Source organism: Stegodyphus dumicola, chromosome 9 (assembly GCF_044657685.1).
Source record: "Stegodyphus dumicola isolate Sdum_Otavi_A_Nest chromosome 9, ASM4465768v1".
NCBI lineage: Eukaryota > Metazoa > Arthropoda > Arachnida > Araneae > Eresidae > Stegodyphus > Stegodyphus dumicola.
Window position 1 is genome coordinate 143,974,319 of NC_140776.1, and position 17,989 is coordinate 143,992,307.

Consider the following 17,989-nt stretch of genomic DNA (forward strand, 5'->3'; position numbering starts at 1 on the left):
TCATTTTCTGAAGTGACCGCTTCATTTGGCCTACCCGAGCGTGCCACATCATTTGTATCCTTGCAACCACGCTTGAAATCGACATACCAACGACAAATGGTTGTTTTCGATGGAGCAGAGTCTGGATAACATTTTCAAACCATTGCTGAGCTTGGACAGTATTTTTGCCCATTAAATAGCAATGTTTGATCAACACTCGAAATTCGTTTTTATCCATTTTGTCCCCAAATGCACAAGTAGTGTCACTTTCACCACAGTAGCTTCGCCAAAGAATCTCTAAGGAGAAGAAGTAAAGGTTCCCCGAGGCAAATGTGGCTCTGTCAGACCGAAGAGACACATTATCTATATCCCTGAAGCTATCCACCCTCCGTACCTCACTGCGCATGTGCGAAATAACATCAGGAGGCAACAAAGCAGCATGCCGTCGTCCATATTAGCACTCTTTTACCACGTTGTTCGAAAAGGTTCTTTGTTGTTGTAGTCAGAGGTACTTGGTTTTAGTTATGTGAAATTCTTTTAAAGACTTTTTAAATGTAATGCTGTAAGTGAAAAGGTTTTGGCTATTGGGTGAAAACTTTGCTATTGGTTTTCACAATGGTCATTCCAAATAATTGTCTAAAAGTTTCCATGGTAATTTGTTTTTAAAGTTGTTGTCGGATAATTATAACGTATTTCAGTGTTGTCCATTTATTTAGGGGTGCCTTTAATTGTCTTTAATTATTTTTTCTGTTTCAGTTAGTTATTGCAAATTTTGCTTTTAAAATTTCACTGTAAAATTTTAACTATGGATTCATAAAAATTTATTACATTTTGTATGGCATGTGTTTCCCCCCCTTATTAAGTTTACAGAAGAAAAGAAGAAATTTATTTCATTTAAATTTTGTCTTCGTATGGCTCGCTGTTTAAATTGAAAGTAAAAATTTGACAGGATTTCTATAATTCGCTCAAAATTCCAATTAACATCCTTTTGCTCATAAAACTCCAGAAATGTATGAAAATAAAACAGTTTGAGTTACTAATTCAGAAGTCAAACAACAAAAATCAGCATTAATTTACAAAATTTTCACAGGACTAGTTTCGATGGTTTTACCGAACCATCATCTTCGGCTGCAAAACCGCAAATCAAATGCGGTTTTGCAGCTGAAGATGATGGTTCGGTAAAACCATCGAAACTAGTCCTGTGAAAATTTTGTAAATTAACGCTGATTTTTGTTGTTTGACTTCTGAATTAGTTTGAGTTATTTCAAAGTAAAAAATTTACTATCTCCTCGAACTGTGTTTAAATTCCACCCTGTGCTGGTGTTTCACTGCATAGCCGTGGCTCTTCGGTACAGCGGTGCAGAGGCGAAACAGGTTTACATGGCGTCTATGGAAGCTTTCATTCTTCTCCTTAGAGATTCTTTGGCTTCGCTGTTCCCGGTCCGAATGCCATGAAAATCAGACGTGTATCATTTGAAGGTTAGTTCTTCCAAACAGCGAAGTCTGATTGATATTACTACGCCATCTGTCGTATAGTCCAGGGACTTATTGAAGGATGTGTTATACATAAATTTTAAACTATATTAAAATTTCAAAAAAAAATTACCTTTAAACTATATATATATTTATTTCAAACTTCTGTTGCTCTTGATTCTACAGATTTTAAAAACTTACTACTCTATTTTTTATTTATTTATTTTTATATATACATTTTAAAAATCAGATTTTCTTTCATTTCTTTTATTCTTCAATCAGAATGGACTTGCTTCAATCATTTAAAAGTTTTCGTTAGATTTTTAAGCATTTTTCCTTATTTATGATTTACGCTGTCTTTTTTTTTTTTTTTTTTTTTTTTTTATAAATCTACGTTTTTTTGCGGCTATAATTTTGCATTTTTGGCACTGCTTACTTTGTCTGTAGGGGTTGGATTGATACAGAATTATATAACTTAAGATTATTTTTCTAAGATTAGTTTTAAATATTAAATTTATTATTTTTCTAAGATTAGTTTTAAATATTAAATTTAATTGTGTTTGTCGATTCAGAAATGAACTGTTTTATTTATTTTTTCTTTCTTTCTTGTGCCAAATCATTGATGACAATACAGGGAAAGTTGTAAATTTCATTTTCAAATTTGGTTTTGGCATATTTTGCTTCTCTACTTCTTGCAGTTTGCCACTGTACTTCTGTTTTCTGTTCCCCCCCCCCCATGTGGTTTATTCCAAATTGAATATGGTATGAATTTTAAACTTATTTTTTATATCTAAAAAAATTAACTTTTATATTTTTAATATTAAACCTTATATTTTAGGTGCATATTCTTTATCCATCAAAGATTGGGAACACCAAAAGAGCGATCATGTAAAGCATTATAAAATCAAAGCAATGGATAATGGTGGCTTTTATGTAACAACAAGAAAAACATTTGTTACACTTCAGGAACTAGTTGCGTATTATTCAGGTAAGATGATTATTTTATTTCAAATTCAAATTAACTCTCAGTTGTGATAAACTTAATGTATAGTAAGTTGTGTAGTTGAAAACAGACCATAAATTATAAGAAATTTATAGTCTTTATGATCATGAAATTCATATTTCATTGTATAATCTATATTTAGTAATTTGTTTGTTTATGAGGATTACATATTACAATAATGGAGGCATGTTGTTGTATTATATGAAACCATTTAAAGAAATATATTTTATGTCTAAATGTAATGCCTTACACATTTGTTTATTTAACACATTTTCCAAAAGATTGAATATTTCATGAAACTAACTGTAATGCACTGTGGTAGAATGTGCAGAAACACTGGAAGTATTCTCAGAGTTGCCAGCTTTCCCGATTTAGACGGGAGACTCTGGTTTTCGACCGTTCTCCCGCCAACTCGATTTACAATATATTTATCCCGACTTTTTTCTTATTCTTAAAATTTCTCACGATTTCTGTGGAACTTAGCTTAATACTTTGTTATATGAACAAAAAAAAAAAAGTGATTTTGAACGTCGGAAAGCAATTGAATTTTATTTGGATTATATCTAAAACAAAACCTTGCGAATCAGATGAGAATTTCTGCTTTGTGAGTGAGAGCATACGTGTCCAGAAACGTCATTCTCGAGTTTCCCGATTTAGACAGGAGACTTTTGAAAAAAAACGAAAAATTAGATTTTTCTTTGGAAACAAAGGACCAAAAAGTGATTAATGCAGAATGTCTGTTCTCTGCCTTTTTACTGGAGCACAACCTGCCACTGAATGCATCGGAACATGCTGCAGCTTTATTTAGAAAAATGTTTCCCGATGGTGAAATCGCTAAGAAATGCTCAAGTGCAAGGACCAAAGGTGTATTTGTTAAATAAATGGGTTTGAAAAATAAATCTTCAGTTATTAATTGCATTAAAACAGCTCCGTTCTGCCTCTTTATGGGTGGAAGCAGTAATACCAATTCAAAACTGTATCCAAATGTTGTTTCTTTTTTTAATCCAGAGTCTTCAGAAATTGAGTGCAATTTACTTTGTCTCCATGTTAGAAGGACATTCGGCAGTCTTTAGTATAACACAGCTAATTATTAAAACTTTAAAAGAAAGTGCAGTCCCTCTGGATAATTGCTTAGCAATTGGTGCCGATAATGCACCAGTAATGGTAGGCTTGAAGACTAGTGTTGCAGGCATCTTAAGAAAGGAAAATTCAGATTTTCAGATTATGAGGTGCACCTGTCACCTCTTAAATTTAGCAGCTGAGAAGGGGGCAGCTTCTTTACCAATAAATGTGGATGAACACATTGTTGATATTTATTATTATCTTGAAAGGAGTTCTAAAAGGAAGGGAAAATTGAAACAGTTTCAACAGCTGCATAATAGTGAAATGAGAAAAAATTTTTAAACATGTGTGTACACGCTGGCTGTCTTTAAAGAAATGCTTATCTAGAATCCTTGATCAATGGAACCCACTTTTTGCATTTTTTTAAAGAAGTAAATGCTTCGAGAGTTAAGTTAAAAGGCTCTATTGAAAGTTATAAAATACCTAAAGTAAATGGAAATGTAGTTACTACTTCCATTTTTAAAAATACGTTTGAGAAAAATAAAGTAATTTTTGCACCATTCAGCAATTCAACTGGCAGTTCTCAAAATAATACTGCAAAATATAAGCACAAAGCTGATACAAATTTCTCTCAAAATTTGGGGGGGGGGGAAATTGCTCAACACACGAAACATTTTCTGATTACTGCAAGTTTATCATGTGAAGAACGAATATGTATGTTTTTTTTTTTTCCTTCGGACCTTAACAAAGCTTTTTGCTTTTTTTTTTACAATTCATTTTGCTATCATTCGCTGTTCTTAACACAGTTCTACAAAGCAGAATTCCATTAATTCATGTTTTGCAATCAAGGATTTATGATCTTTTTAAAGACATTTCATCAAAGTTTGTAAAACCAGTCTATGTTTTGTCTTGTAATTCTATATATGATGTGATTTATGGTGAAATAGAAAATCAGAAGAAAGATGAAGATTTGGTAATTGGAGCTACAACTACAAAAGTAGTATAAAAGCTTTCTGATATAAGGTACTTTTTGAACAGATTTCCTGTGTTACTTCATTTAGTCATGAAAGATGATGATATTGATGTTGCCATTGATAATATTGCAGACTCAGTTTTGCAGTTTACAATTAGAAAACTTGGATGGAGTTATAAAATCAGCTAGGGTTGACACTTCGTGGAGTTTAATTGGAAAACTGAAAGGTGCTGATGGAATTTTAAAATATAGTAAACTGTCTAGAATTATGTTAGCCATCTTGACAGTTCCCCTTAGTAATGCAGAGTGGGAGAGGATTGTCAGTGTTGTTGCGAAAACGAGGACTAAATTTAGATCTAATATTCATTCAATGATGACACATTAGAAAACCTTTTATTAGGGAAAGCAGGCCTACATGGCAATTGCTATGAACAAAATTATGAAGTTTCTTTCTTAACGAAAGCAAAATCTGCCACTGTTCATAATTATTTGTACAAAAACTGATTAAAGTATCTCTTTTTTTTTTTTTTTGCTTGTTTGTTTTCTTAAACGATGCAAGTAATAAAAATGTTTTTTTATGTATAAGGTATTTTTCTGGTGCTTGCATTTAAGAATTAGTAACTGTTGAAAGTTAATTCATTATTAAAATCTATATTTTTATCATTTAAAAAGTCTTTTTAGCTTTCTCTTATTTTCTTCTTCTTATAGTGAAAAATCTGATTTTTGAGTGTCATAGGTTGGCAAGTATGTATTCTGAAATAGAAATAGTCCCCTGCTAAATTTCCTTTTCTTTACATCTCTTCTAAGAAGGCTCATAATTATTTTGTAATCACTGGTCGCTGGTAGTTATATTATTCCAGAAAACAATTGTTTCAGATGACAGCAGTATTTCTTTTTTTAAAATGTTTGCCCCAAAATATGCCATTTGGCATATTATTTTAATTAAAGATGTTAGGAATTTCTCTTTGGAGTGATTTCTTTTTATGTGTTGTTAATGTTTGCCAGCTTACAATAAATATTGATAGCTTGAGAATCTTTCTAAAAAAGTTCATGAAAACCACCAATTTGCATCCGATAAGCAACTTTTACTTTTTTATCTGCAAAAAATCGGCAAATTTAATACATGATTAAAACTTTTGATTGTGATCACTCTAGATCTTTTACAACAAAAATATTGAAATAAATAAATCCCTATTCCATTTGTACTTTATTTATAACTTTTAAGCATTGTTGGACACCATTATCAGCATTAAAAACACTCCACCATAAGCAGTGTGCCATGATCATTCTTGTTCATAGCACTCATTTTCAAATACTTTTTCTTAAAGATTTATTTCTTTCAGTAGAGGTGACTGTTGATGTTTTTTTCAACATGTTTTGGCTTTCAGATTTAAGATTATTCAGTATTTTATTTTTGTGCATTATGTATTTGATCAACAATTTCAGACTCTTTTTTAATTTCAAACTTACGAATTTAATTTAATATTCACTTTGTTGCAAAAAATGTATGCACCCAGAGAGAATTGAGGCACAATTATGAAACTTGGCAGTAGGATAGTGTTCAAATGATCAAAAACTGGGGCAAAAATGCATTTGTTTACAGTTAGCAATACAAAGAGTGGGAGAATTAGTAGGTGGTAAAGCCACCCCTGGCAGCTGTGTAAGCTGGTACTTGGTTGGACATGGTGTCTATCAAGTTGCCAATATCCCTTTGTGGTAGATTATGCCATAAATGGAACAACTGGCCAGCAAGTTGGGATGTATTTGTACAAGGCTAAATTTGTCTGCCTAACATGTCCCAAATATGTTTGATATGCGACAGGTCTGGAGACCTGGCAGGCCAGTCAAGGATATTAACACATCGAAGACATTGTTGGGGAAGCTATAGTCTATGTGTTTGAGTATTGTTCTGCTGGAAAACAGAACCTGGATGACCTGATAGCATAGGCAGTATGATCAGCTGCAAAATGTCGTCAGTTGTACTATCAAGCAGTCAGAGTATCTCAAAGTACGACTAATGGTGAATGTCTGTTCCAGTTTATTATTTCCCAGACTCTCGCACTGTGTGTTCTAGTTGTGCCAAATGGTACATTGGACCGCTCACCTATCTGTCTCTAGACATGTATGCGCCAGTCATCAGCATTAAGATTAAAGCACAATTCGTCACTGAAGATCACATTTCTCCAGTTGGGCACTGTCCAGCTTGAGCGAGTGGGACACCATGAAAGACACACTGCTTATGGTGGAGTGTCAATGGCAAGCATCTTAATGGACACAAGATCTGAGCTCAATGTCACCTAGTCTTCAGCGGGTCATATCTCTGGGTATCTCGGGATTCCTGCAAGTTGGACAAATGATGTTGAATCAGTGATAGCATAACTGTTGCTGTGGACGTGGCAGCTCTTCTAATTGTGCAATCATTTCATACATTGGTGGCCTAGGGACGTCCCGAGCCACTATAGTAGCTGATTACTTTGAGTGACTGGTTTTAACAATGGACAAGACCATGTCACATCAACCGATATCCTGGCCGATTTGCCTGTTCAACCAACCATTTAGCCCTATGATGCGACTCTTGTCAAAGTCTGACAATTGTCTGTAATGCCGCCGCGTGTGTCTTAAAGGCATCTTTCATTTCAGTGTCATGTATCCAAACCATCAGTGTGGTTGTAAATCATGGTCATTCGCTTCACCTGCCCTTTTACTTTCTACCTTTTTCTTTCAGTTCAGATGTCCATTGTGTCATTCCATTATGCTGATTGGTGCTGCAAGTTTAGTCATTTACACAATTCACCAAATCATATTTGCATACAGCGTTTTGTAGCTGTGGCTCAATTATTTCTGTGTGTATATATTTTTTTGCAGCAGAGATTATATAGAATTATTTAGTACAGTAAAAAGCCTGACTGTCTCTCATTCAACTAACTGGAAAGCTCAAGTAACTAAAGTATTTTGGAATGTTAGAAAAAAAATTCCCTCCAAAAAAGTTAGTAAATGAAAGATTTGTAATGCCGTAGAGTTGCTAATACTATTAACAAGTATATCGTGCAGCCAAATTGATTTAGTGCCAGTAATGGATAAGCATGAAATTGCAACACATTTTAAAATTTTTGTAAAGAGGGATATAAGTTCTGTTTTCCCTCACATTTTGAAAAAATAATTAATATTTTGGACTGCATGAAGTGGAGAATTTTCAAATTTACAGTATTTAAGGTGCCCCCCCCCGAAAAAAGCCATATGTGACTTTAAAAATGGATAAACAATGATGATCTAACATGAAATATAAGGATAAATTATTTAAGTTTTTTTATATACTATATACATAATTTGTATCTCCTAATTACCTGACTAAGTAGAGAATGATACATTTGTTTAAACTTTTGCCAGAATAACTAGTGACACCTCTATCAATTTTCATGCTTGATGCAGGCATGAAAGTGAAAGTTGGCAAAAAAAGCTGAACAACGCGCAGACACAAAATTACACAAAAACTAAATGCGCACGTGCGACCTCAAAAACACACAAAAGAAACACATTTTAATAAAATATCAACCTTTTAATATAAAAAGTATTAAACATATACATATAATTAAACTAAAATAATACTTACTATTTTGCTATTAATTTTATCTTCCACTTGTTTAAAAAAAAAAAAAAAAATCAGTAAATCAAGAGATTGTAATGAATTAACCTTCTTTAAGATGCTCTTTATGTAACTTAATTTAACAGTTGATACATGAATACTGTACACAACATTACAACACACTAATATACATATTTATGTTATATATTACTGCCCATTTCCAGGCAATGACAAGTTTTAGAGATAATATATATATATATAATTGTTACTATAGCTTTCAGTTATCTTCAATTTTAGTTCAATAAACAGTACTTTATATAACACCAGAAAAAGTAGTCATGTGAGGTAATATAGTTACCAAATAACATAACATATAGTAAAGGAGGAATTTAAAAAATAACTATTTTGTCTGTCTCACTCAATCCTGATTAAAAATTTTTAGAGAAAAAGCTTTTTCTTTTTTGCTATTTTTGCAGCCAACTTTTCTAATTTCCGTTTGCGAGCTAGTTTTAATTTCTTTTCAGCAGCTTTTATACAATCCATTGATACATTTTTATTTTCTGCAATGTTTAATTGTTTTTTTTTTTTTTCCCCTCCAGCTCTTATTTGTACAGTTATTTATAAGCATTACTTAAATTTTTACATATTGTTTTGTGTACTGGAGAATGCAAGTCGTTATCCGTATGTCTGACAGATGGCACCAGCACCGATCGCTGAAATTATTGAAGTCAACTCTCGTTTGACGGTTGCTTGTTCTTCTTTGATTCGATATTTGTACGCATCTAGTTCCGCCTTTCCACATAAGCCCCACCTACTTCGCCTTGATGTAAAACAATGTATTTCACGATCTTTGGCATGATGTAAAGTTTTTTTTTTTTACAAAAAAAAGAGGGAGAGAGCGTGTCTTCCGTTTACCCTCCCCCCCACCCACACATTTGCCGGTCGCGATTTCTCAACGGTTTTACATTGATCTCAGAAACAGCCCGGGTAACGTTCAAAAAAGCGGAATTCCGCGAAAATGTGGAAAACTTTCATGCCTGTTGATGGGATTTCAGAATCGGATCAGGCCTATGAAATAGGTCAACATTTATAGGACTGATTTTTTTTTTTAAAACCTTAATTTTAAACGTAGGCTTTTGTTATTCAAGTTGATAACAAATACAATGATTATTTTTATCATTTTAAAGCAGAAATTGTTTCACTAATTTGTCTTTTTCTGATATGAATTCCGTCTTTTATATGCTCAACTATCCAGAATTTTCACTTATCTGAAACTTCGCATTACCCAAGCTTTCCGATAGTCGAGCTTTTACTGTATGTTTATATATTGGTAAATTTGATGCACAGACATATGAATTACAGTGAAGGAAAATATGAAAATAGATAGGTTGGATGATGATAGGATATATCATGTATTCCCAGGCAATTTTACAGTTCCTTATGGTTTTAGAATGTATTAAGTTTTATAAAATCCTTAAACTGAGGGAAATTATCATTGCATCTTATCACTGAATTAGATTAATTAAATCCGGCAAAGAGCACGAGGGCTATCTACCTAAGGGGTAGGATGCCTGTATATGAAGAACTTTCTAAAGGAAACTGCCTCGTATTCATGCTACACATGGAAAACTATGAAATTCAAACAAGCTACCAGCCTTTTGCCTAGGACCGAATTCATGTCGAAGTCGCGGCATTCAGCAATCTTAACCACTCAGCCACTCATTTTGGCGTTCAACTTACATATAGTAGAATAATTTTTTTTCATAAAAGAAGGTGCAGTGGTATAGCTCTTTAAGATGACCATCCATGGTTCTAGACAGTTTGGTCATTTTTAGATATAGTATGTAAGATGACTGTTGATGATTATAATTATCAATTTGTATGATGAATTTATGTTATTGGAGTCTAAAAGTAAAATCCATGTTAGAATATAAAGTAAAATTACTGAAGAAGTGCAATTTATGAGTTAATGTTATATTAATAAAATTACAAATTAGCCTAAAAAATAATGTAGCCACACACACTATGAACAAACAAAAACAGAAAAAAAAAAAAAAAAAAAAAAAAAAAACTGATTTATTTTATACCTATTGTTAATGGCAGGTATAAAATAAAGCAATTTACTCAAAAGCTGTAAATGAGTGAGATTTTAAAATATGGAAAATAGGCCTAATGTATGAAAGAAACAATAACAATATCTGGTATCATAAATTTTAGTAATTTCAGAAACATCTCTCTTCTATAATGAAATGTACTTACATGATTGTTACTTTATAAAACATTTTTAGGGCACAGTTTATTATATTGCCATTTTTGGACAGTCAATTTTCTTTGATATCACCATTTTAAATGACTTTTAATCTTGTTTTCAAATTTTATGTATATACCGGGTGGCCATAATTAAACTGACAGTGCTCACAGTGTTCTGTAGCATGATCTATTTGCAAGAATGATGCCACATTTTGTAAGAAGATTAAACAAGACAGAGGACGAAGGATTCCACGAAAAAACCAAAAGTCACCGCTAGGGAAATATTTGGCGCTGTGTAATAGAAAATAGAGTGTTAACAAATGCAAATTAATACGGAATAAAATTACCTTTTATTATGCACATTTTCTGATTTAGTTCAAGTGCAATATGGCAACACTTTTAAAAAAGAGTAAAATCTACATAAACACCGATAAAATCTCGTGATCTACTATGTCACGTACGCTGAGCAGAAGAAGAAGTTCTTTATTCAAATTTCACTTTACATCCATTCGCACAGTGCCAGCTGCTTGGGTTTTAAAAAGCATTGTGTTACGTTTCAAATGAATTGGATTGAAAGTTTATGTGCAATGTCTCCTTCTTTAGTCGAGCGTGCGTCACTGGTCAAATTCTTTTACCTCAACCAGTCTAAAAGTAAAATCCATGTTAGAATATAAAGTAAAATTACTGAAGAAGTGCAATTTATGAGTTAATGTTATATTAATAAAATTACAAATTAGCCCAAAAAATAATGTAGCCACACACACACACACAGAAAAACAAACAAACAAACAAACAAAAAAAACTGTGCAACGCATCAGCTGCTCTTCGTGCTTTTAGAACGCACAAAAAAATGTGTAAATTTAATGGTCCTGTGTCAGTTAATGGGCTAAAAGCAATGGTTGTGACGTTTGAGAAAACAGGTTCTCTGAAGGTTCAGTCAGGCAGAGGACAAAAACCTGTACCACAGGGTACAATCGAAGCAGTTGCCACGGCGATTGTTGACAGAGGACCAGACAATATTGCTACCACCTCTAGCGCTTGTGGAGTAGCTCGGAATATGGATATGCCTTACAGTACGGTATGGAAAATCTTACGAAAGATTATCAACTTCTATCCGTACAAGATCAGCCGTGTACAGGAGTTACTGTACCCCAACCATGATAAGCGATTGACTTTTGCTCTCACCTTTCCTGCCAGAATGGATTTGGATGATGCTTGGTGGTGGAAAATCTTATGGGGAGACAAGGCCCACTTTTACGTGAGTGGAACTGTGAATACCCAGAACTGCCGAATTTGAGATGACAAACCAACCACATGCAGTCACAGCAATTCCCTTACATTCACCAAAGGTAACTGTTTGGTGTGGGTTCACAGCGGAATTTATCGTAGGTCCATTCTTCTATGAGAACATTACCCAGACAGGACCGGAAACATGTTCTGTTACCGGAGAGAAATATCGCCACATGTTGAACAGCTTTGTCATGCCGGCACTTCAGCAAAGACAATGCCTAGGGGAAATCATTTTCATGCAAGATGGAGCCCCTCCACACATTGCTGTACGGGTGCAACAGATGCTATGACAGAAATTCACAACAGAAAGAGTCATTAGCCGCTACTTTCCAACTCAATGGCCACCTCGGTCACCTGATCTTACCCCATGCGACTTCTGGCTATGGGGTTACCTTAAGTCCAAGGTCTATCAAGGAATGGTTCAGGACCTGGCTATGTTGAAGGATAACATATCACGGACTGTACGGGAGATTCCTGCAGACATATTACTTTCTGCTGTTGTGAATACTGTTCACAGAATGTACGGTCCACAACAATGGCAGCCACATTGAACCTCATTTGAATGCAAAATGAAAGGTAATTTCCATTTTGATTTGCATTTGTTAACACTCTATTTTCTATTACAGAGCGCCAAATATTTCCCTAGCAGTGACTTTTGGAACTAATTTGTTTTTTCGCGGTATCCTTCGCTACCCGTCTTGTTTAATCTTCCTACAAAATGTTCCCAAATAGATCGGGCTGCAGAACACTGTGAGCACTGTCAGTTTAATTATGGCCACCCGGTATATCGGGGTTTAACAAAAATTTCTTGCCACTGCAAGTCTTTGCATTGTCTGGGCAAACAGTTTGTATTGGCATTTTTAGTCATGTTGTGTCAAACAATTTTTGGCATTTTAAAGAAAGAGCCTTGCTTTAGAGCACTGGGTTGTGAAATTTGTAAAAAGTTATCATTATCACTAAGTACAAGATGTCTGAAATGGAACTATCATGCTACCAGAGTTCTATTGCAAAAAGTCAGCTACAGAATGTCACCAAATCATGTGAACAGCTTTAGGTACAATTGTTGTAACGTGTGATGCCATGAAGGTTTAGTAACGAAAGTTAAAAAACAAGGACTATGACATTCAAGAAGCAGAGAGCTCTGGCCGGCCTACTGATGTTGAAGAGGACTGCCTACGAGAACTTGTGGAAGAAGAGCAGTATGAAAACACTCGAAAGCTAGCTAAAGGGTTAGATGTTAGTGCCATGTCTATTAGTCCCACTATGCATTGCATAAACTTAAGTACAAGTTCAATCGCTGGGTGCTGCATGAGCTGACTCAAGCAGATAAGGACAGACGTATTTGGGCTTGCACTAATCTGCTTGAATATCAACGCAAGGACAAAATTCTAGACCAGATTGTCACTTGTGATGAAAGTAGATTTACTTCAACAACACAGGCCAAAAAGGGAGGTTGGTCTGCACTAGTGAACCTGTCGAGAGTGTAGCAAAGTGCAATTTGACTAATGAAAAGATCATGCTTTGTATCTGGTGAGACTGCTGTGGTATTATCCACAAACATTATCTGGAAAAATGTAAAACCCTTGACTGTAAAGTGTAGAGGGAGATGGTAGTCCGTAATGACGTGCTGTCAAGAAAAAATGTCAAATTGAGTTCCGACCAGGGCTGTGGATTTAGTAGGGAAAAGGACCGACTCCTGGAATTTAAAAGACTCCGACTCCCTTATACATGTAAACATATACACATGGATTACAGCTTATTTTTTTTAATATAAAAGAAGTAATAGATGCTACAGGAAAAAAAATCGATGGCATAATATATTTATATTAATTAGCATTTATTATGAAATGGAATCAGTTATTTCTAAGAAAAAGTATAGCTTTCACAAGATCTTCTTTGTTGGAGGGCCAAATATCCAATTTGATAAACTTCAAAGCTGAGAAGAGTCGTTCCACACTAACTTGAGTAGGAGGAATTGCTGTTACTGTTAGAGCTACTTCTTTTAACTTTTCAGGATAGATTTTTAGAAGTTCTAAAAGAGGTGTCTTGAAAGCGCAATCATATTTTTCTGTATCTTCAAAGGTCATGTAGAAATCTTGTTTGTATTTGTTCATTTTTATATCTAAAGGCTCTTGGTTCTTTATTTTCATTCACTTTGCCTTAGCCTTTTCAATATTATCCAAAAATATTTCTCAAAATCTAATTCATCACTGGAAGAGGATGATAGGGACTCAATTGCAATGTCTGCAGTTTGACTGTTCTGATTCGAATTCTCCAATTGTTCTAAGAATAATTTCGTTCTTAATGATAGTTCATAGATGGCTTTCTTTGCCTTATTAATTTGTTTGACACCTAAGAAAATTTGGTGTTTTGGATCTCCGTATATTGAACCCAGCAAGGTCTCGTTGTCTAGCAAACTAGTTTCTCTTTTCTTCATTGAAGAAATGATTAATTCTGCAATAAGCTCTCCATTTCAGAAAGAACAAACATCACATTCTTCCATTCTTGCCTTCTGTCAGTTCTTCAGATTGCAGCTTTTTTTGTGGTTATATATGGTGTAGAAAGAAGAGTTTCCAATTCTGCAAGATCATTCCACAGTCTTTCTGTTAGTGAAACATTAGGGTTATCTACATCTTCTAAAGAGGTTCTTGATTCTAACAACCTCTTTATCATCAAATATGTACTTCCTTATCACATTGCTTGATCAATGATTGCTCCTTTTCCTGCTCACTTCCTAAGAATGTCATCAGTTTTGGGAGTTCTTGCTGCTTGCCTAAATTTACCAGTGAGATGTGTAACTAAATGAATCAGTTTAATCACTAATGCCAAATATCACATCCATCCTCTCATATTTATTTATTAATACGTCAATAAAATAGAAGATATTTATTAATGTATATAGTCCATAAATAAAAGTAATAACTCAGGTTGTCAATATTTTTTTCAATTAATTTTAATTTTATTTCAAATTCAAACTGTCCATCAAAAACTGGAGTCGGAGCCGCTTTTAGCGACTCCAGCTCCGACTCCTGTTACCCCAAAATCTGCCCAACTTCCCAGCCTTGGTTCCGACACAAGAAGGCAATGTTCCATCAAGATAGTGGAAGACCACGTGTCTGCATTCATTGGTTGGACTCTGCACAGACTCAAATGGGATCTTTTGCCACCCCCCCCCCCCATATAGTCTCGACATTGCTTCTTTGGACTTCTCTACCTTTTATTCACACCTGCATCTTGCTGGTGCTATTTTCCATTCAGCACAGGACATCCGAAATGAGGTTAATCTGGTTTTAGACTCGTGGCCACCAAGTTTCGGGACTGAAGGCTTTGAAAAGCTACCAAAACATTGGCAGAAAATCATAGATTTGGGTGGTGATTATTATCCGCACTAAAGATACTGCTTTCATTTTTTTTAAAAAACTTTATTAAGAACTTTTTTGGTGGAAAACTTTCATTACAACTATATGTATAATAATGTTGGAGGAAACATTGATTGCACAGATGTTGATCCATAATGAAGCAATTTAAATATTCAATTATTATTGTATTCCAGCAGATATAGTAATTAAATTAATAAATATATGCATATTAAATATTCCTGTATATTAATTCCAGATTGAATATTCCTTTTTGTTTCATTTGACATCTGCGGCCACAATACTGTTGACTCTCTAATGTGCTTATATAAAATATTTTACATTTTTGATTTTGTTGTGATTGGAAGAAAAGAAGTAAGCAGGCCATAGCGAGAACAGAGATAGAAGCAAAGTCCACAGTTATTGATTATGGCAGCTTATTTACGGAAAAATTTCGTTTCTTGAAATTTTGAGATCCAAATTTGTTGCATCTTCATCATTATGTAAGTCATATGATAGGACTAATCTAGTAATAGTGCAGTCCAGACAATGTTAAAACAATTCTTGTTACTCTTTTTAGAATAAGAGAGAGGAATTACCCACATTAAAATGAGAAGGGGTTATTGCTAAATAAGTTATAATATTGATTTACATATTTTTCATCTTGCATATTTTCCCCTTCAAAGAGAAAAAGGCTTTCTGACAGAAAAGATTTAAAAGATTTAACATAAAAGCATTAGCAATGAAGATAAACATAATTTTAAAAATACAAATCATAAAATTTTAACGAAAATAATTATTTAAATAATCACAAAATATAAACTTTGATAATATTTTAGAGTCCTATTAAATTTTCAGTCCAAAAATTTTTCTGTTTTAAGTCCACATATTCATATTTGTTCAGTGAGGCTTTTCAAAATTTTTCACACAATATTACAAATATAAAAATTTTATACATCCATTACTTAATTTGTATAATCACAAGAAATTTCAAAGTTTTATAACACTAATTTCCATATTTAAAATATACTTTTTAACATCATAAATACAGTTGTAATATTGCTGAAATCATGATTTCACTGCTATTATCTTTCATTTGCAATTCCCTATTTAGCAAAATGGAAGGTGCTGTAAATAAACATTTTCATTAATTGGACTTATCCACCTGAACTAACTGATGTATACTGCACCAATGGCCAAGGTTATTATTGACAGTTGCATAAAAAAGCCTCCATTCCCTGTACAAAGTAATTGGTCTTCGAGATCTGCACTAATACATTCCATAAAGTAAATAAATAAATAAAAGGTAATAATATATAAAAAAATTACGCTCAATCATAAAATGAGAACCTTCAAAATTATCTTGTGTAAGGAGGGTTAAAGGAGCAATTGTACAGAGAGGCCTCTGTTTCTGAACCAGTACATCCTCAATGTCGTCTATACTTAACATACAATTATCCATAAATTTTAACATTATTTACTCTAATTTCAAGCTACTTTTTTATACAATTTTTAAATTTTACTCATCAATTTTATTGTAATTATACAATTTCTGAAATCAGTAATATTCATAATTTATCCTAACGATACTCAGTATTTATACTAAAAATGCTATTTGTTTACCATATTCTATACCAGTTTTTCAAAATTATTTCATTCATTTCTTATGTTTAGCTCATTCTTAAAATAATAATCCAAATTGTCAATTATTGCCAGTTAATTTTTAATAACCTTTCCTAAATAAAATAATTGCAAATCTTTAAATTCATTACTTATTTTTTTTTTCATCATAATACATAAAAATAAATTACTAATGTTATAAAATTTCTATCTATATTATATTCATTATGCACCGTAGCATTTTCTAAAGTTCAGTATAAGAAGAAATATAGCATTACATACTTAAAATTTCAAAATAATAATACTGAACTATTTCCATATAATTATACTGTACAAAATTATAGCTGCACTTATTAAAACCTTACTTTATTCATATAAAACTTGTCTTAAAATTTTTAAATCCATAGCACTATGAGAGTTTTTCGACTGATGAACATAATATTAACAATGCAGATAGGAAGTGAAAGTTAATTTATTGCACACAAACTTGAAGCATATTCTTTAAACAGAGGTTAATGGTTAATGACACACTGGTAATGCATAGTTGAAATAATTTAGAACATTCCTTGAAAATACTCATTAAATCATATTTAATATAAATTCTCTGGTGGATTAATTTTTGATGTTCTGATTTTTTTCACTTCTGGATATTGAATGCATCAAGTGCAGCATTTCTTGTGGATATAATAAATAAAATTAGTTATCTGTATAGCAAATCTTCATTTTTTGTCATTAACATACTTTATGCAATCCTATAGATGAATTTTCTATTCGTGTACCTGCAATTGAATTATTGGACTGTCGACTAGATTGTAGTGAAGCTGAATTAGATAAATATGACTTAGAAAATATTTAAAGTGTTGATGTAGAAATATTTTTTTGTAGATGTTGATCCATAGTGAAGGGCAAGTGAAGTATAGTGAAGGGTTTAGCAGCTGAGGCAGATTAAATATTCCTTTTTATTTCAATTGGCATTTGCTGCCACAATACACTTGACACTCTAATGTACTTATTTTTTTAACTTTATATAACTTTTTTCATTTTTAATATTGCAATGAGAAAAAAGCAGCAATTAGCATTTTAATTAGAACAAAGGTAGAAGCAAAGTGCACAGTTGTCTAGTATGGCAGCTTATTAAGAGAAAGGTTTTGGTTCTCAAAATTTTGAGTTAAATTCAAAATTTGTTGCGTCTTTATTATTACGTAAGTCGTATGATAAGCTTAATTTAGAAATGACACAGTCCAGAGAAAGTTATTTCTGTGTTTAGAACAGGGTAAAAACCCAAATTAAAATGAAAAATTAAGGGACTATCACTGATTTGAATTATAGTTTTGATTTACATATTCTGTATCTTGCGTGCACACAGCATCTTGATGAGGTTAATCATTTAAGATGTATGA

General features: G+C 33.0%; 1 protein-coding gene across 4 annotated transcripts in view; it reads left to right on the forward strand.

The window, feature by feature from the left end:
• Positions 1–17,989, forward strand: part of LOC118196523 (tyrosine-protein kinase Fyn-like) — an 86,006-nt gene that overhangs the window by 40,920 nt on the left and 27,097 nt on the right. For all 4 annotated transcript variants that reach the window (XM_035367985.2, XM_035367983.2, XM_035367984.2 and 1 more), the window contains one exon: positions 2,291–2,440. In XM_035367985.2, the coding sequence (XP_035223876.1) occupies positions 2,291–2,440 (150 nt within the window). The remainder of the gene's footprint in view (positions 1–2,290; positions 2,441–17,989) is intronic.